The sequence below is a fragment of the Chrysemys picta genome, chromosome 6 (assembly GCF_011386835.1).
Source record: "Chrysemys picta bellii isolate R12L10 chromosome 6, ASM1138683v2, whole genome shotgun sequence".
Lineage (NCBI taxonomy): Eukaryota > Metazoa > Chordata > Testudines > Emydidae > Chrysemys > Chrysemys picta.
In genome coordinates, this window is record NC_088796.1 from 78,888,969 (window position 1) to 78,900,348 (window position 11,380).

Sequence of the window (11,380 nt, forward strand, 5' to 3'; positions counted from 1 at the left end):
TGGTCAACCTACGTCCAAGGCTCAGAGATGGGACATATCAAGTACTGTGCCCATGCCACTTCAGAGAACCAGTATCTTTGGCACTATGGTGATGATACTGAGCACAAGTTCCCTCATAGCAATGAGCCAAAAATGGGGTTAATCACTTTAACCCTTTCCATGCACATTCTTCCCTCTTTGTATCTCCCTTTAAGCCTTAGCTCACAAGGGTCCCTTCTGCCTGCCAAGTGTTCTGGGAAACGTACTAATTAAGGGAATACTTAGGCGTCCCATTAGGTACTGGGAATGAATTTAAGGGTGGAGGGTCAACCTTTCTCCAGTGCTGATGGTTGAGCACATTCTCCCTTACTTGTGCTCAGCGCCCCCTCTCGCCTCTGCCACAGTCACATCTGCAGCAGGAAGGGTCTGTGGTTCCCCTCTGGTGACGCTGAGGGTGGGGGCGTATCTTGCCCCTTCTCCTTGAAACCTCGGGCAATTCCGTCTCCGGAGCAAGTCCATCCCCTGGCTTGTTTGCAGGTGCAGTGCAGAGGAGCTACACCTGCCCTCCGCGCCCGCCCAGCCTGGCCACCTTCTGGAACGTGGGCGGTGGCGGCGGCTGCTGCATCACAAAGGCGCCCACGCCGGAGCGACCCCGCGCTGCGAGCGGTCCCGGCGCTGGAGAGGCCGCGGGGAGTCGGGAGTGGGCTGCATCCGCCATGGTCTCCGTCGGGACCAACACGGACCTCAAAGGGTGAGAAGGAGGAATATGGGGCTGGTGCGCCCAGCAGCTCCCCCACCCCCGTACCCGCACATCCCCCCCGCACTCCCGTATCCGCATTTGGACGGGCTAATGGGGGCCACCCTACTAATCTCTGAACTCTCCCTGAAGTGGCATCAGTCACCTCTCCGTTCTGCTGGCCCCTTCTCTGCTTATTCCCTCCCACGTGTCTAAGGGAGCGGGTCGGCATTGATTTCAGATTGGCAGCTGCCAGGGCTTTCCCCAGAGCAGGGACCTTCCAGCACCTAGGTTGGCCCTGCCTCAGACTGCCAGGTGTTAGCAGACACCCCTCGTTCTGTGCCTTGTTTCTAAACTAGATTGTTGCTGTCCTCAGGGCAGGAAGCATCTTTGCCTGGGAAGTGTCAGGTAGGCCCCTTGTATCCTGGGCTTACAGACAGAAATACAACCTTCTCCTCTGCCCCAAGAAGCGCTCCCATAGGCACCCTACATATAGAGTAGAGCACCAGGACCACACTCAGCCAGATGCAGACCTCAGGGTCCCACCACAAATGGAGGAGTAGCTCACAAACCATGCCCCTGCTAGCCCCCAGCTGTGCGAGCGTACAAAGCCAGCTCTGCTCCTGTCTGGTGTCTGCCTGGGGGTGAGGAGGGCATGCAGTGATTGGAAGCATAAGAAATCATGCTCCTCAATTTATGAGATCAAATTAATTTCTTTACTGTTATGCTAAATACGGAAGAAAAAACATTTGTTAGTTCAGCATAGTGTCCTAGGAAAATATGACATTTCAGTTAGATAATAAGCTTGTCTGGCGGTAAGGGAAGAAGCAATATTTTTATTAATTATAATTATATTAAAGACTTTCCCTCTCTATGAATTATATGGACTTGTTTGTTTCAGTTAATAACCCAAACCAGTCTTCTCTCCTAACACTGCCACACTGTCTTTTTTTAAATGTTTTTTCCCACAGGCTTGTTCACTGCCATTTGCCAAAGTTATCACACAAACATGGGATGATTCCAACGCATTACGTGATGCCCTGGAAAGAAGACACGAAGAACAGGAAATTCACTTTAAAGGTAGTGGAACCAGAAAAATATTTCCTCCTGTTAACACTATAATAGTGGCCTAATTTCCAAAGGTGCTGGGCACATTCAGTTCCCATTGTCTTCACTTCTGAAAATCTGGCCAGGCAACTGTATTTGCTGTTGTCTCTGCACCATCTTGCCACTGTTTGTGGAAGCAGATTTTACTCTGTAGCTTGTGACAGGTTTCAGAGTGGTAGCTATGTTCGTCTGTATCAGCAAAAACAAAGAGGAGTCCTTTTTAGAGACTAACAAATTATTTTGGGTATAAGCTTTTGTGGGCTAGAACCCACTTCATCAGATGCATGGAGTGGAAAATACAGTAGCAGGTATATAGTACATGAAAAGATGGGAGTTGCCTTACCAACTGGGGGTCAGTCTAATGAGACAATTCAATTAACAGTAGAATACCAAGGGAGGAAAAATCACTTTTGTAGTGGTAATGAGGATGGCCCATTTCAAACAGTTGACAAGAAGGTGTGAGTAACGGTAGAGGGAAATTAGTATGGTAAAATTAGGTTTTGTAATGACCCATCCACTCCCAGTCTTTATTCAGGCCTAATTTGATGGTATCCAGTTTGCAAATTAATTCCAGTTCTGCAGTTTCACATTGGAATTGCCACTTAAGTCTGTTATTGAGTGACCAGGGAGGTTGAAGTGTTCTCCTACTGGTTTTTGAATGTTGTAATCAGGGCTTTGGAGCTGTGCTCCGGCTCCGCTCCAGCTCCAGGCAAAAACCTGCACTCCGCTGCTCCACGCTCCAGCTCCGGGCTCCGCTCCAAAGCCCTGGTTGTAATTCCTGATGTCAGATTTGTGTCCATTTATTCTTTTGTGTAGAGACTGTCCGATTTGGCCACTGTACATGGCAGAGGGGCATTACTGGCACATGATGGCATAAATCACATTGATAAATGTGCAGGTGAACAAGCCCCTGATGGTGTGGCTGATGTGGTTAGGTCCTATGATGATGTCCCTTGAATAGATATGCAGACAGAGTTGGCTCTGGGGTTTGTTGCAGGGTTTGGTTCCTGGGTTAGTGTTTTTGTTCTGTGGTGTGTAGTTGCTGGTGAGTATTTGCTTCAGGTTGGAGGGCTATCTGTAAGCGAGGACTGGCCTATCTCCCAAAGTCTGTGAGAGTAAGGGATCGTCCTTCAGGATAGGTTGTAGATTCTTGATGATGCGCTGGAGAAGTTTTAGTTGGGGGCTGTAGGTGACGGCTAGTGGCGTTCTGTTACTTTCTTTGTTGGGCCTATCTTGTAGTAGGTGACCTTCTGGCTCTGTCAATCTGTTTCTTAACTTCACCAGGTGGGTATTGTAGTTTTAAGAACACTTGATAGAGATCCTGTAGGTGTTTGTCTTTGTCTGAGGGATTGGAGCAAATTCGGTTGTATCTTAGAGCTTGGCTGTAGACAATGGATCGCGTGATGTGGTCTGGATAAAAGGTGGAGGCATGTAGGTAAGTATAACGGTCAATAGGTTTCGGGTATAGGGCGGTGTTTATGTGACCATCGCTTATTAGCTCTGTAGTCTCTAAGGTGCCACAAGGAATCCTTGTTGTTTCTATAGCTTGTACCATCAGAAACAAGCTTCCAGTGTTCTGATTTCTTCCTCTTGACTGTGAATCTCATGAAATCTCAGCTAAAACATGTCTTTCCTTCCTTGGCGATACCTCTTAGTCCTTCTTTCTCCCTCTCTCTCCCTTTGTGCAGGCATTTAGCAATAATGATTACTGAAAGATGCAATACAAAATAGGTGGGCTAAGTAAAGTCTTAGCAAACTGAAGATTGACTAAAGCAACTCCTTAGAAGGCAAATTTGAACTGGATTCTGAAATAAATGATGATCTAATGGAGCTTTTGGAAGGTGGGAATGTATTGTGCTTCTTTGTACGTGCGAGAAGGTGGGCTGTGACATTCTAATTTTCTAGATGTAATGGATTCTGAAGATGTGGTTCTAAGGGATACCTTGTAATAGAGGTGAGAGGAGATAAGGCAGAGATAGTATTGAGGCAGTTTGTGTATATGAGTGATATTGTAAACGTGATAATGGATAGATCTGCATAGATAGAGGTAAAAGTAAAAGATTTGCAGGAGCTGATGATGCTAGGATTATTACTAATGGGGACAAATGGAAGGTCTGAGTTGAGAGACTAAGGGTATGAAACCACATGTGTCTGATGAAGTGGGTATTCACCCACGAAAGCTTATGCTCCAATAATTCTGTTGGTCTATAAGGTGCCACAGGACCCCTTGTCGCTTTTTACGAGAAAGGTAAGTCAGCCTATTAGATCAACTTACAGCCATCACAGTAATTATTAGGTGGTGCACGTCCACACTACCCTCCTTGGGGCGGTGATGCACGTCCTCACCAGGAACACTTCCACCAACCTAAGAGGAGCAGTATGTGGAGCTGAGAACCCGGTCTCTCAGCTCTGTTGGCAGCTCCCTGGCAAGAGCCTGGCTACCCCACAAGCTCACAGGCTCCCAGCAGGCTGTGCCCCGCTCCCTGTTACCCTCTGGAAGCAGGGGGAAGCCCTCTGGGCTTCTGACCCTGGTTCCTAGCCAGGAGCGGGGTCTATTCTTGCCCCAGCCACCCAGCTCTCCAGAGGATAGGGGGCGGGGGGAAAGCTAGGCTCTAGCTACCTGGCTTTCTTGTCAATTTACAGTTGCTGCCACAGACACTGCGTTGCCCTAACTACATCTACATAAGCCTTACGCCTCTCGTGGAGGTGGAGTTATTATGTGAGTATAGTAGGGCACTTACATCGGCGGGAGGAAGGCTGTAGTGTAGACACTGACATAATTAGGTCGACGTAAGCTGCCTTATCTCAACTGAACTGTGTAGTGTAGACCAGCCCTAAGTAGAAGAGGTTGAGATGTGTTCTTGAGGATGTTTCATTTTCCAAGAAAAGCCATTCTCTCTCACACATTTTTGTTGAAGGAAACTGAGAAGCTGTAAGTTTATTTGCTCAAGACAGGCTAAGTTATTAAAGGAATGAAAAGAAATATACAACAGAGCATGATCAGCATAAAAGTGGTAAAAAATGAACTGAACTGTATATTTTTGTCTGTAAAGCACCACACACTGGGGTACATTTTAAACCATTCTCAAATTCAGAAACATTTAGACCCCTAAAATATTGAGTAATATATTCCAGCTTGTCACTATAATGTCACAGAAGGGACACTAGCTAAGTCTAAGATGTTTATTTTCAGATGTTTATTTTCAGTCACTAATAGCTTTCTCAAAATATGTCCTTTTAGGCTCAGATTTGTCATTCTTTGTTTTAGCCTTATGGTAAATTTAAAAAAAAATCTGTTGAACCTTTCTAGAACTATTAAAACAAGAAAAAAGGTTTACTTCTTTTAAAAACTTTCTTATACTTTTTTTACATGCTTGGATAATTCAAGCATTATTAATTGTTTTAAACTTCACACGTATGTAAGTCCTTCCTGAGAAAGAAGTGCTTTGCTAATCAATTTGCAAAGTTAGAAGTAATTCAAATTCACATATAATGAGTTACATTAATATTCCTTAGCTAAGTCCCAATCCTGCAGACAGGTGAGTATACTTTATCTATGAGTGTAATCCCTTATTGAACTCATTGGCTGCTCCCATCAATAAAGTTACTCTAGGAGTCTAGGCCATAAGTGTTTGCATGATAGGAGCCTAACAACTACAAAGTCTGATCTTCCAGAGAGGCATAGTATACAGAAATAAATAGAGATATGTATATTATTCAAATATACTCAAGTGAATGATTACATACATATATGGACATTTAAAGAAATAAAAACAACAAGGAGTCTGGTGGCACCTTAAAGACTAACAGATATATTTGAGGACACCATCAGAAGACCCAACCATATCGGCCACACCATCAAGGGCTCATTCACCTGCACGTCTACTAATGTTATATATGCCATCATGTGCCAGCAATGCCCCTCTGCCATGTACATTGGCCAAACCGGACAGTCCCTACGTAAAAGAATAAATGGACAGGAATGGTAACATACAAAAGCCAGTAGGAGAACTCTTCAATCTCCCTGGACATTCTATAACAGATTTAAAAGTAGCCATACTTAAACAAAAAAACTTTAGAAACAGACTTCAAAGAGAAACAGCAGAACTAAAATTCATTTACAGATTTAACACCATTAATTTGGGCTTGAATAAGGACTGGGAGTGGCTGGCTCATTACAAAAGCAGCTTTGCCTCTCCTGGAATTGACACCTCCTCATCTATTATTGGGAGTGGACTACATCTACTCTGATCGAATTGGCCCTGTCAACACTGGTTCTCCACTTGTGAGGTAACTCCCTTCTCTTCATGGGTCATTATATAATGCCTGCATCTGTAATTTTCACTCCATGCATCTGAACAAGTGAGGTTTTTTACCCACGAAAGCTTATGCCCAAATATATCTGTTAGTCTTTAAGGTGCCACCAGACTCCTTGTTGTTTTTGTGGATACAGACTAATATGGCTACCCCCTGATATTTAAAGAAATGTACCCGTGAAAGCCTCTAGATATGCACATATGGGAATGTATACCACATGTCTAACGCTCAATTCTGGTGTGGATTTGTCTGCAGAAATCAGGAGGCTGGGTGCACAGTGTCAATTCACTGGCTTATGTGCATGCAAATGGGAGGCCCTTTGAAAATTTGGCCTAGAGCAGGGGTGGCCAAACTGTAGCTCTTTTACTCTACATGTGTGCTTCCTGGAGCCCCCCATGCTCCCCATTTTCTGCCTACCAGATTGGGGCTGGGGGAAGCTCATGGCTTCTGCCCTGCAGCGGGGTGGTGGGACTAGGGGCTTCTGCCAGAGATAACTGGTGCCTGCTGAGAAAGGAGGCACAATTTAAAGGTTTGCACCCCCCGCCCAACAGCTTGAGTCACTCGCCACCAGGCACACTTCCCCTCTTCCCCTCAGCTGTCCATCCCTGCAGCTCCCACATAGCTCCCAGTGGAGAAACAGCTGCAAACAGCTGGGAGCTGCAGGGAGGGGCCTCTGCTCTCCCTGTTGCTCCCAGCTGTTTACTACTGCCTCTCCCCATGGCTGCAGCTCCCAGCTTGCCAGCTCTAGCTGCCATACAGGGAGGGGATCCAGCAGCACCATGGGATTGACTGGGGCCAGCAAACCCCCTGGCAAAAATCTGGGGGCATACGTGACCCCACGTGCCCCCCCCCCCCCGCATCGCCTCTGTCTTCTGCCCAGTGGGGAGGGGGATCGCTGGGCTTCAGCCTCACGGGGCACAGCTGCCGGGGCTTGGGGCTTCAGCAGGAGTGGGGTTTAAGCCCCTAGCCCTGGCAGGCATGCCCCAGCTCTCAAACTTCTGAAGATTGTCGTATGCAGCTCAGAAAGTCAGTAAGTTTGGCCACCCCTGGCCTCGAGTTTTTGGTTATTTTTGTTTTTTTGCTTTCCTCTATTTACTGAGCCATCTGTTAATAGGTTGTTATATCAAGTAGGGTTTTCAGTTAATAGTATAATTATTAAAGGAGTTAGTTCAGGCAAAAATGAGTTTTTTCATAGGCAACCATTGGAATTTCTTTACACAGCATGCAGAGGTTGTTGGGGTATATACTGGTGCCACAGAAGATAGTCTGTTTTTGGAGCACAGAGAAAGACTTTGCCATGGAGAAGAAAGAAAACACATACGGGAGAAAATTCCTCAGGAAATAATGATTGCAGATATTCCCATATATTCTCATCTCTCCAGGTACCAGAAGTCTGTGATTGCTCATGCATGGAGGATGAAACTCTGACCTGCTTTTTCCCTCAATACAGTCATGTTTGAACTGTATAGGCTATGAAGTTTAAATCTGCTGCAAGAAAAAAACTGTGTGGTGGTTTTTTTTCTCTCTTTAAAATAGAATTAACATGTTTTTAAAGCTGATTAGATGTTCTATTTGAAATGAAAAATAAGTTCTGTCTGGAATTTGACCTGCATATTTTTGATTAGGGAAGGGAAAATCTCAAAAGTTTCAGACTTCCCAGTTTGATTTAGATAAGGCGCATACAGACATTTGGATGCTTATCTGAAGTTTATACAAACCTTTAGACTCTACTCAGCTTTCCACCACCATCTCCAAGAGACTGGTATCAATCCCATTCTTAATCCTCTATTGTTTTCTTGGAGAGAGTCCCACTAGCTGTCTACCAGCCCTCCTTACATCTTCTAAGGGTGATTAGCTAGCTTCTTCTCCTGGCTCTTCAGGGGGCAGCTGGCTGGTTCACTTCCCTCTTCCTTTTGTTTAGGTGATAGGGGGAGGAATGCAACTATCTCCAAATGCTAGGCAGGTAGCAACATCAGGATCTGGAAATTGTCCAACTGATACTGTTGCAGCTGTTGCACTTGACTCCGCTCTAGGTCTGAATTGCTTCCAAGTATATTATAGTAAAAAGAAATTCCCATTATTGGCTGAAGGAGGAATTATGGGTTTACAAAGCCACTGAAATCATGGGGAAGTAAAGGAGACAAAATTTGGAGAAATACTAAAGGGTCATCAGTTAAAAAGGTGCTGAAAGGCTGAACAAATATAAATGGAAATAAATAAAATACATAAATGAGAACAGTTGGTTCCAGTCATACAGGAGCTCTCTGTATGGAATCAATTCCACTTGTCAATCAAGAACAGATGCCATTAAAATGATTTAATTGAATTTTGCATTATAATGGCTCTTTAGTCATAATTGCTTATTCTAAAAATGCCACAGGTTCAAACTTCAGAGAGTGAGAAATGGGGAAGAAAGAAAATGAAAAACCCTTTAAATTTAAAAGCTGCTAAGTATTTATAAATGTTCTGGGATAAAAAACATACTTTTGCATAACCAGTTTTGTTTATATTTCACATCTGCTGAAAGGAAGACAATTAAGAAATTTTGGGCTTGACATTTTTATACGCTAATAACATTTAAAAAAAATACATTGGCATGTAATTTTAAAATATTGCTCTCTTCACAAATACACATTATTTCAAATTGTGATTAAATCTAACAGTATAAAACTTTCTGCTCTGGGTTGAAGAGGATTTCCCCTCTCCCCCCCGACTAGATCAAAAGCAGAAAGGAGCTGTCTTCAAAGCCTACGTACTTATAAATTAAAATATAAAGTCACCATGAGCAAATGAGCAGTAGGGTTTCAAGAACATTTTTATACATAGTTAAAATGTACTCAATATTTTGTGTCTAGAAATATTAATGACAAAATAGTTTTTCACCCTAAGTGGTTCCAAATCTGAAATACTTTCATTTTTTTTTTTTAAGAAAGAATATAACATTACATTTTTATTGCTTATGGCTTTTCCCTTCAGAGCTACTGTAGTTGTGGATAAAATCTGCAGCTGACATAATTTTCTTTTATAGATAAGGAAATAAAAATATGACCTAAAGCATCACTCCCAAAAACTATGAGTCAGATTGGCGTCCCTGCGACATCAGCACGCCGGGACGGTAAAAGGCTTGCAGCTGGTTGGAAGGAGAATGTTCCTGATAATGAGCATTGTGCTGGGCTGCCATAAGCAGCTCTACTCAACTCCCCGCCCCCTTGTGCCCTGGTACAGGGTGTGTGTCAGGGTTGGGGGCATGTAGTGCTGTGTTAATTTTGATGGAATAAATGGGCCCAGAGAGTCAAAGGTGTTAACATAGCCCTATGACTGTACAATGATAAACAATTAAATGTTTTGGGAGGGGTTGAATACAGAGACTTTGGCCTGCTTAATTCCATGGCAACTACCTCCATTATATATCTTTATTAAAGATACAGAAAAAGAAGAATAAAGAATTTGAAATGTGAAGTACTGTATTAAGTAAGGTTTTCATTTTAACAATATTCCTTATTCCCCTTTGCTCTAACTACAGAGTTTCTTAGGGGAAACTGCCTGTTAGACAGTTTTTTAGATGGTATTATAGATAACAATGATCCTTCTTGGGGAAAAGAGAAAATTAGTTGAGATGATCTGGCGGTGTTGTTGCAAACTGATTCTGCTTCCTTTAAAGAAACAAAATAACCCAAATGCACACAGAAAGGGACAGAAAAGAACAGTGATATTAAATGCAGCTCCTGTCTTTGGTGCTGACTCTTATTTACAATTTCACGGCTAAAAAAATAGACATGGCACCCTATCTTATTAGCCACTCCAGGACCTAGCAAATTTGTACCAGCATTGAGCTGTATAAGGCCTGGTTTACACTGGGGGGGAGGGAGATTGATCTAAGTTACACAACTTCAGCTACGTGAATAACGTAGTTGAAGTCGACGTACTTAGATGGACTTACCGTGGTGTTCACCGCGGTGAATCAACTGCTGCCACTCCCCCATCCACTCCGCCTGTGACTTTTGCGGCAGTGGAATACAGGAGTCGACGGGAGAGCACTCATGGATTGATTTATCACATCTAGACTAGACACGATAAATCGACCCCCGCTGGATCGATTGCTGCCCGCCGATCCGGCAGGTAGTGTAGACATACCCTGACATTGCTTTTAGCTACCTCTTGGGTCACAGGCTCACGGCATTGTTGCAAAAGAGACAGTCTTGACCAACTGAACTAGACTTTTATTAAACAGAAGGCAAAAAGAGAGAGAGGAAAGAAAAGAAATAAGGTGGGGAAGGAAAATGATGTGGAAGGGATGAGGGTAGTGGGTGAGTGACAGCAGGAACTCAAGTGTCACATCCCAGGTGGTATTCAAGATTTAGTGGAATCCACTGGAAGCGGTAGGGTGACCAGACATCCTAATATTATCGGGACAGTCCCAATTTTAAGGGACTTGTCCCGCATCCTGACCTTACATTGGTCGGGATGCCCTTTGTCCCGATATTGGGGACCGTCTGGACCGCAGCTGCGGCGCCGCCGCTCACTACTTCCTGGGGCAGTTCCCAGAGCCCACCTGCCAGCAGGAGTGCCACAAGCTCCAAGGGCGGGGCTTGCAGGCACCGGGAGCGGGCAGAGGGCCCTCTGCCCCCGCCACTCCCCACCCAACCCGACCCGCAACCCTAGGAGCCAGAGGGACCAGCTTGCCGGATGCTTCCCGGGATGGGAGCCACCTCAGGTGAGCACCGCTGGGACTCCCCACCTCACCCCCGGCAGGTCCCTCTGGCTCTTAGTGTGCGGGGGGCTCTGCATGCTGCTGGCACCTGCAAGCCCCGCTCCGCGGCTCTGGCAGCTCCGATTGGCGCTTTTCCCGGCCAATGGAAGCCACCGACCTCGCGCTTGGGGCTCTGGACATAGTGGATCCAGGGGGTGCTGGGCAGGGGAGCTGTGTGGCTCAGCATGGGCCCACCCCCAACAGGAAGGGGCACGCTGGTAGCACATGGACCAGTGTGCCTCTGGCTCCGGTCGAGGCTGTGCACTGTGTCTGTCTGTCTCTTTGCCCTCCCCACCCCCCGCCCCTCCGCTCGCCCAATATGTCCTGATATTTCACTCTTGAGATCTGGTCACCCTAGGAAGCGGTGATGTCATCAGTCCCCTGTCTCTGGCCCAGTCTAGTCTGAACATCTTTCAGGATCACAATGATGAAGGCCCAGAATGTCAGGGTGGATCCCAGGTCCCCAAGAAATGGTGAGAGCAGCTGACATG

At 45.4% G+C, this 11,380-nt stretch overlaps 1 protein-coding gene across 1 annotated transcript; it reads left to right on the forward strand.

The window, feature by feature from the left end:
- The first annotated feature begins 564 nt into the window (after positions 1-564).
- On the forward strand, positions 565-9,582 carry SPMIP10 (sperm microtubule inner protein 10). Its single transcript, XM_005310725.4, has 3 exons — positions 565-730; positions 1,687-1,795; positions 7,361-9,582. The coding sequence occupies exons 1-3, from the start codon at positions 696-698 to the stop codon at positions 7,565-7,567; spliced, it is 351 nt and encodes a 116-aa protein (XP_005310782.1). The 5' UTR covers positions 565-695; the 3' UTR covers positions 7,568-9,582.
- Positions 9,583-11,380: the final 1,798 nt, after the last annotated feature.

Excerpts from the sequence above, each read along its gene's own strand:
- SPMIP10 (XM_005310725.4), top strand. The coding sequence starts at position 696 with ATGGTCTCCGTCGGGACCAACACGGACCTCAAAGG. Across the intron at positions 731-1,686 it reads ACCAACACGGACCTCAAAGG|GCTTGTTCACTGCCATTTGC; the intron begins GTGAGAAGGAGG and ends TTTTTCCCACAG. Across the intron at positions 1,796-7,360 it reads ACAGGAAATTCACTTTAAAG|CATGCAGAGGTTGTTGGGGT; the intron begins GTAGTGGAACCA and ends TTCTTTACACAG.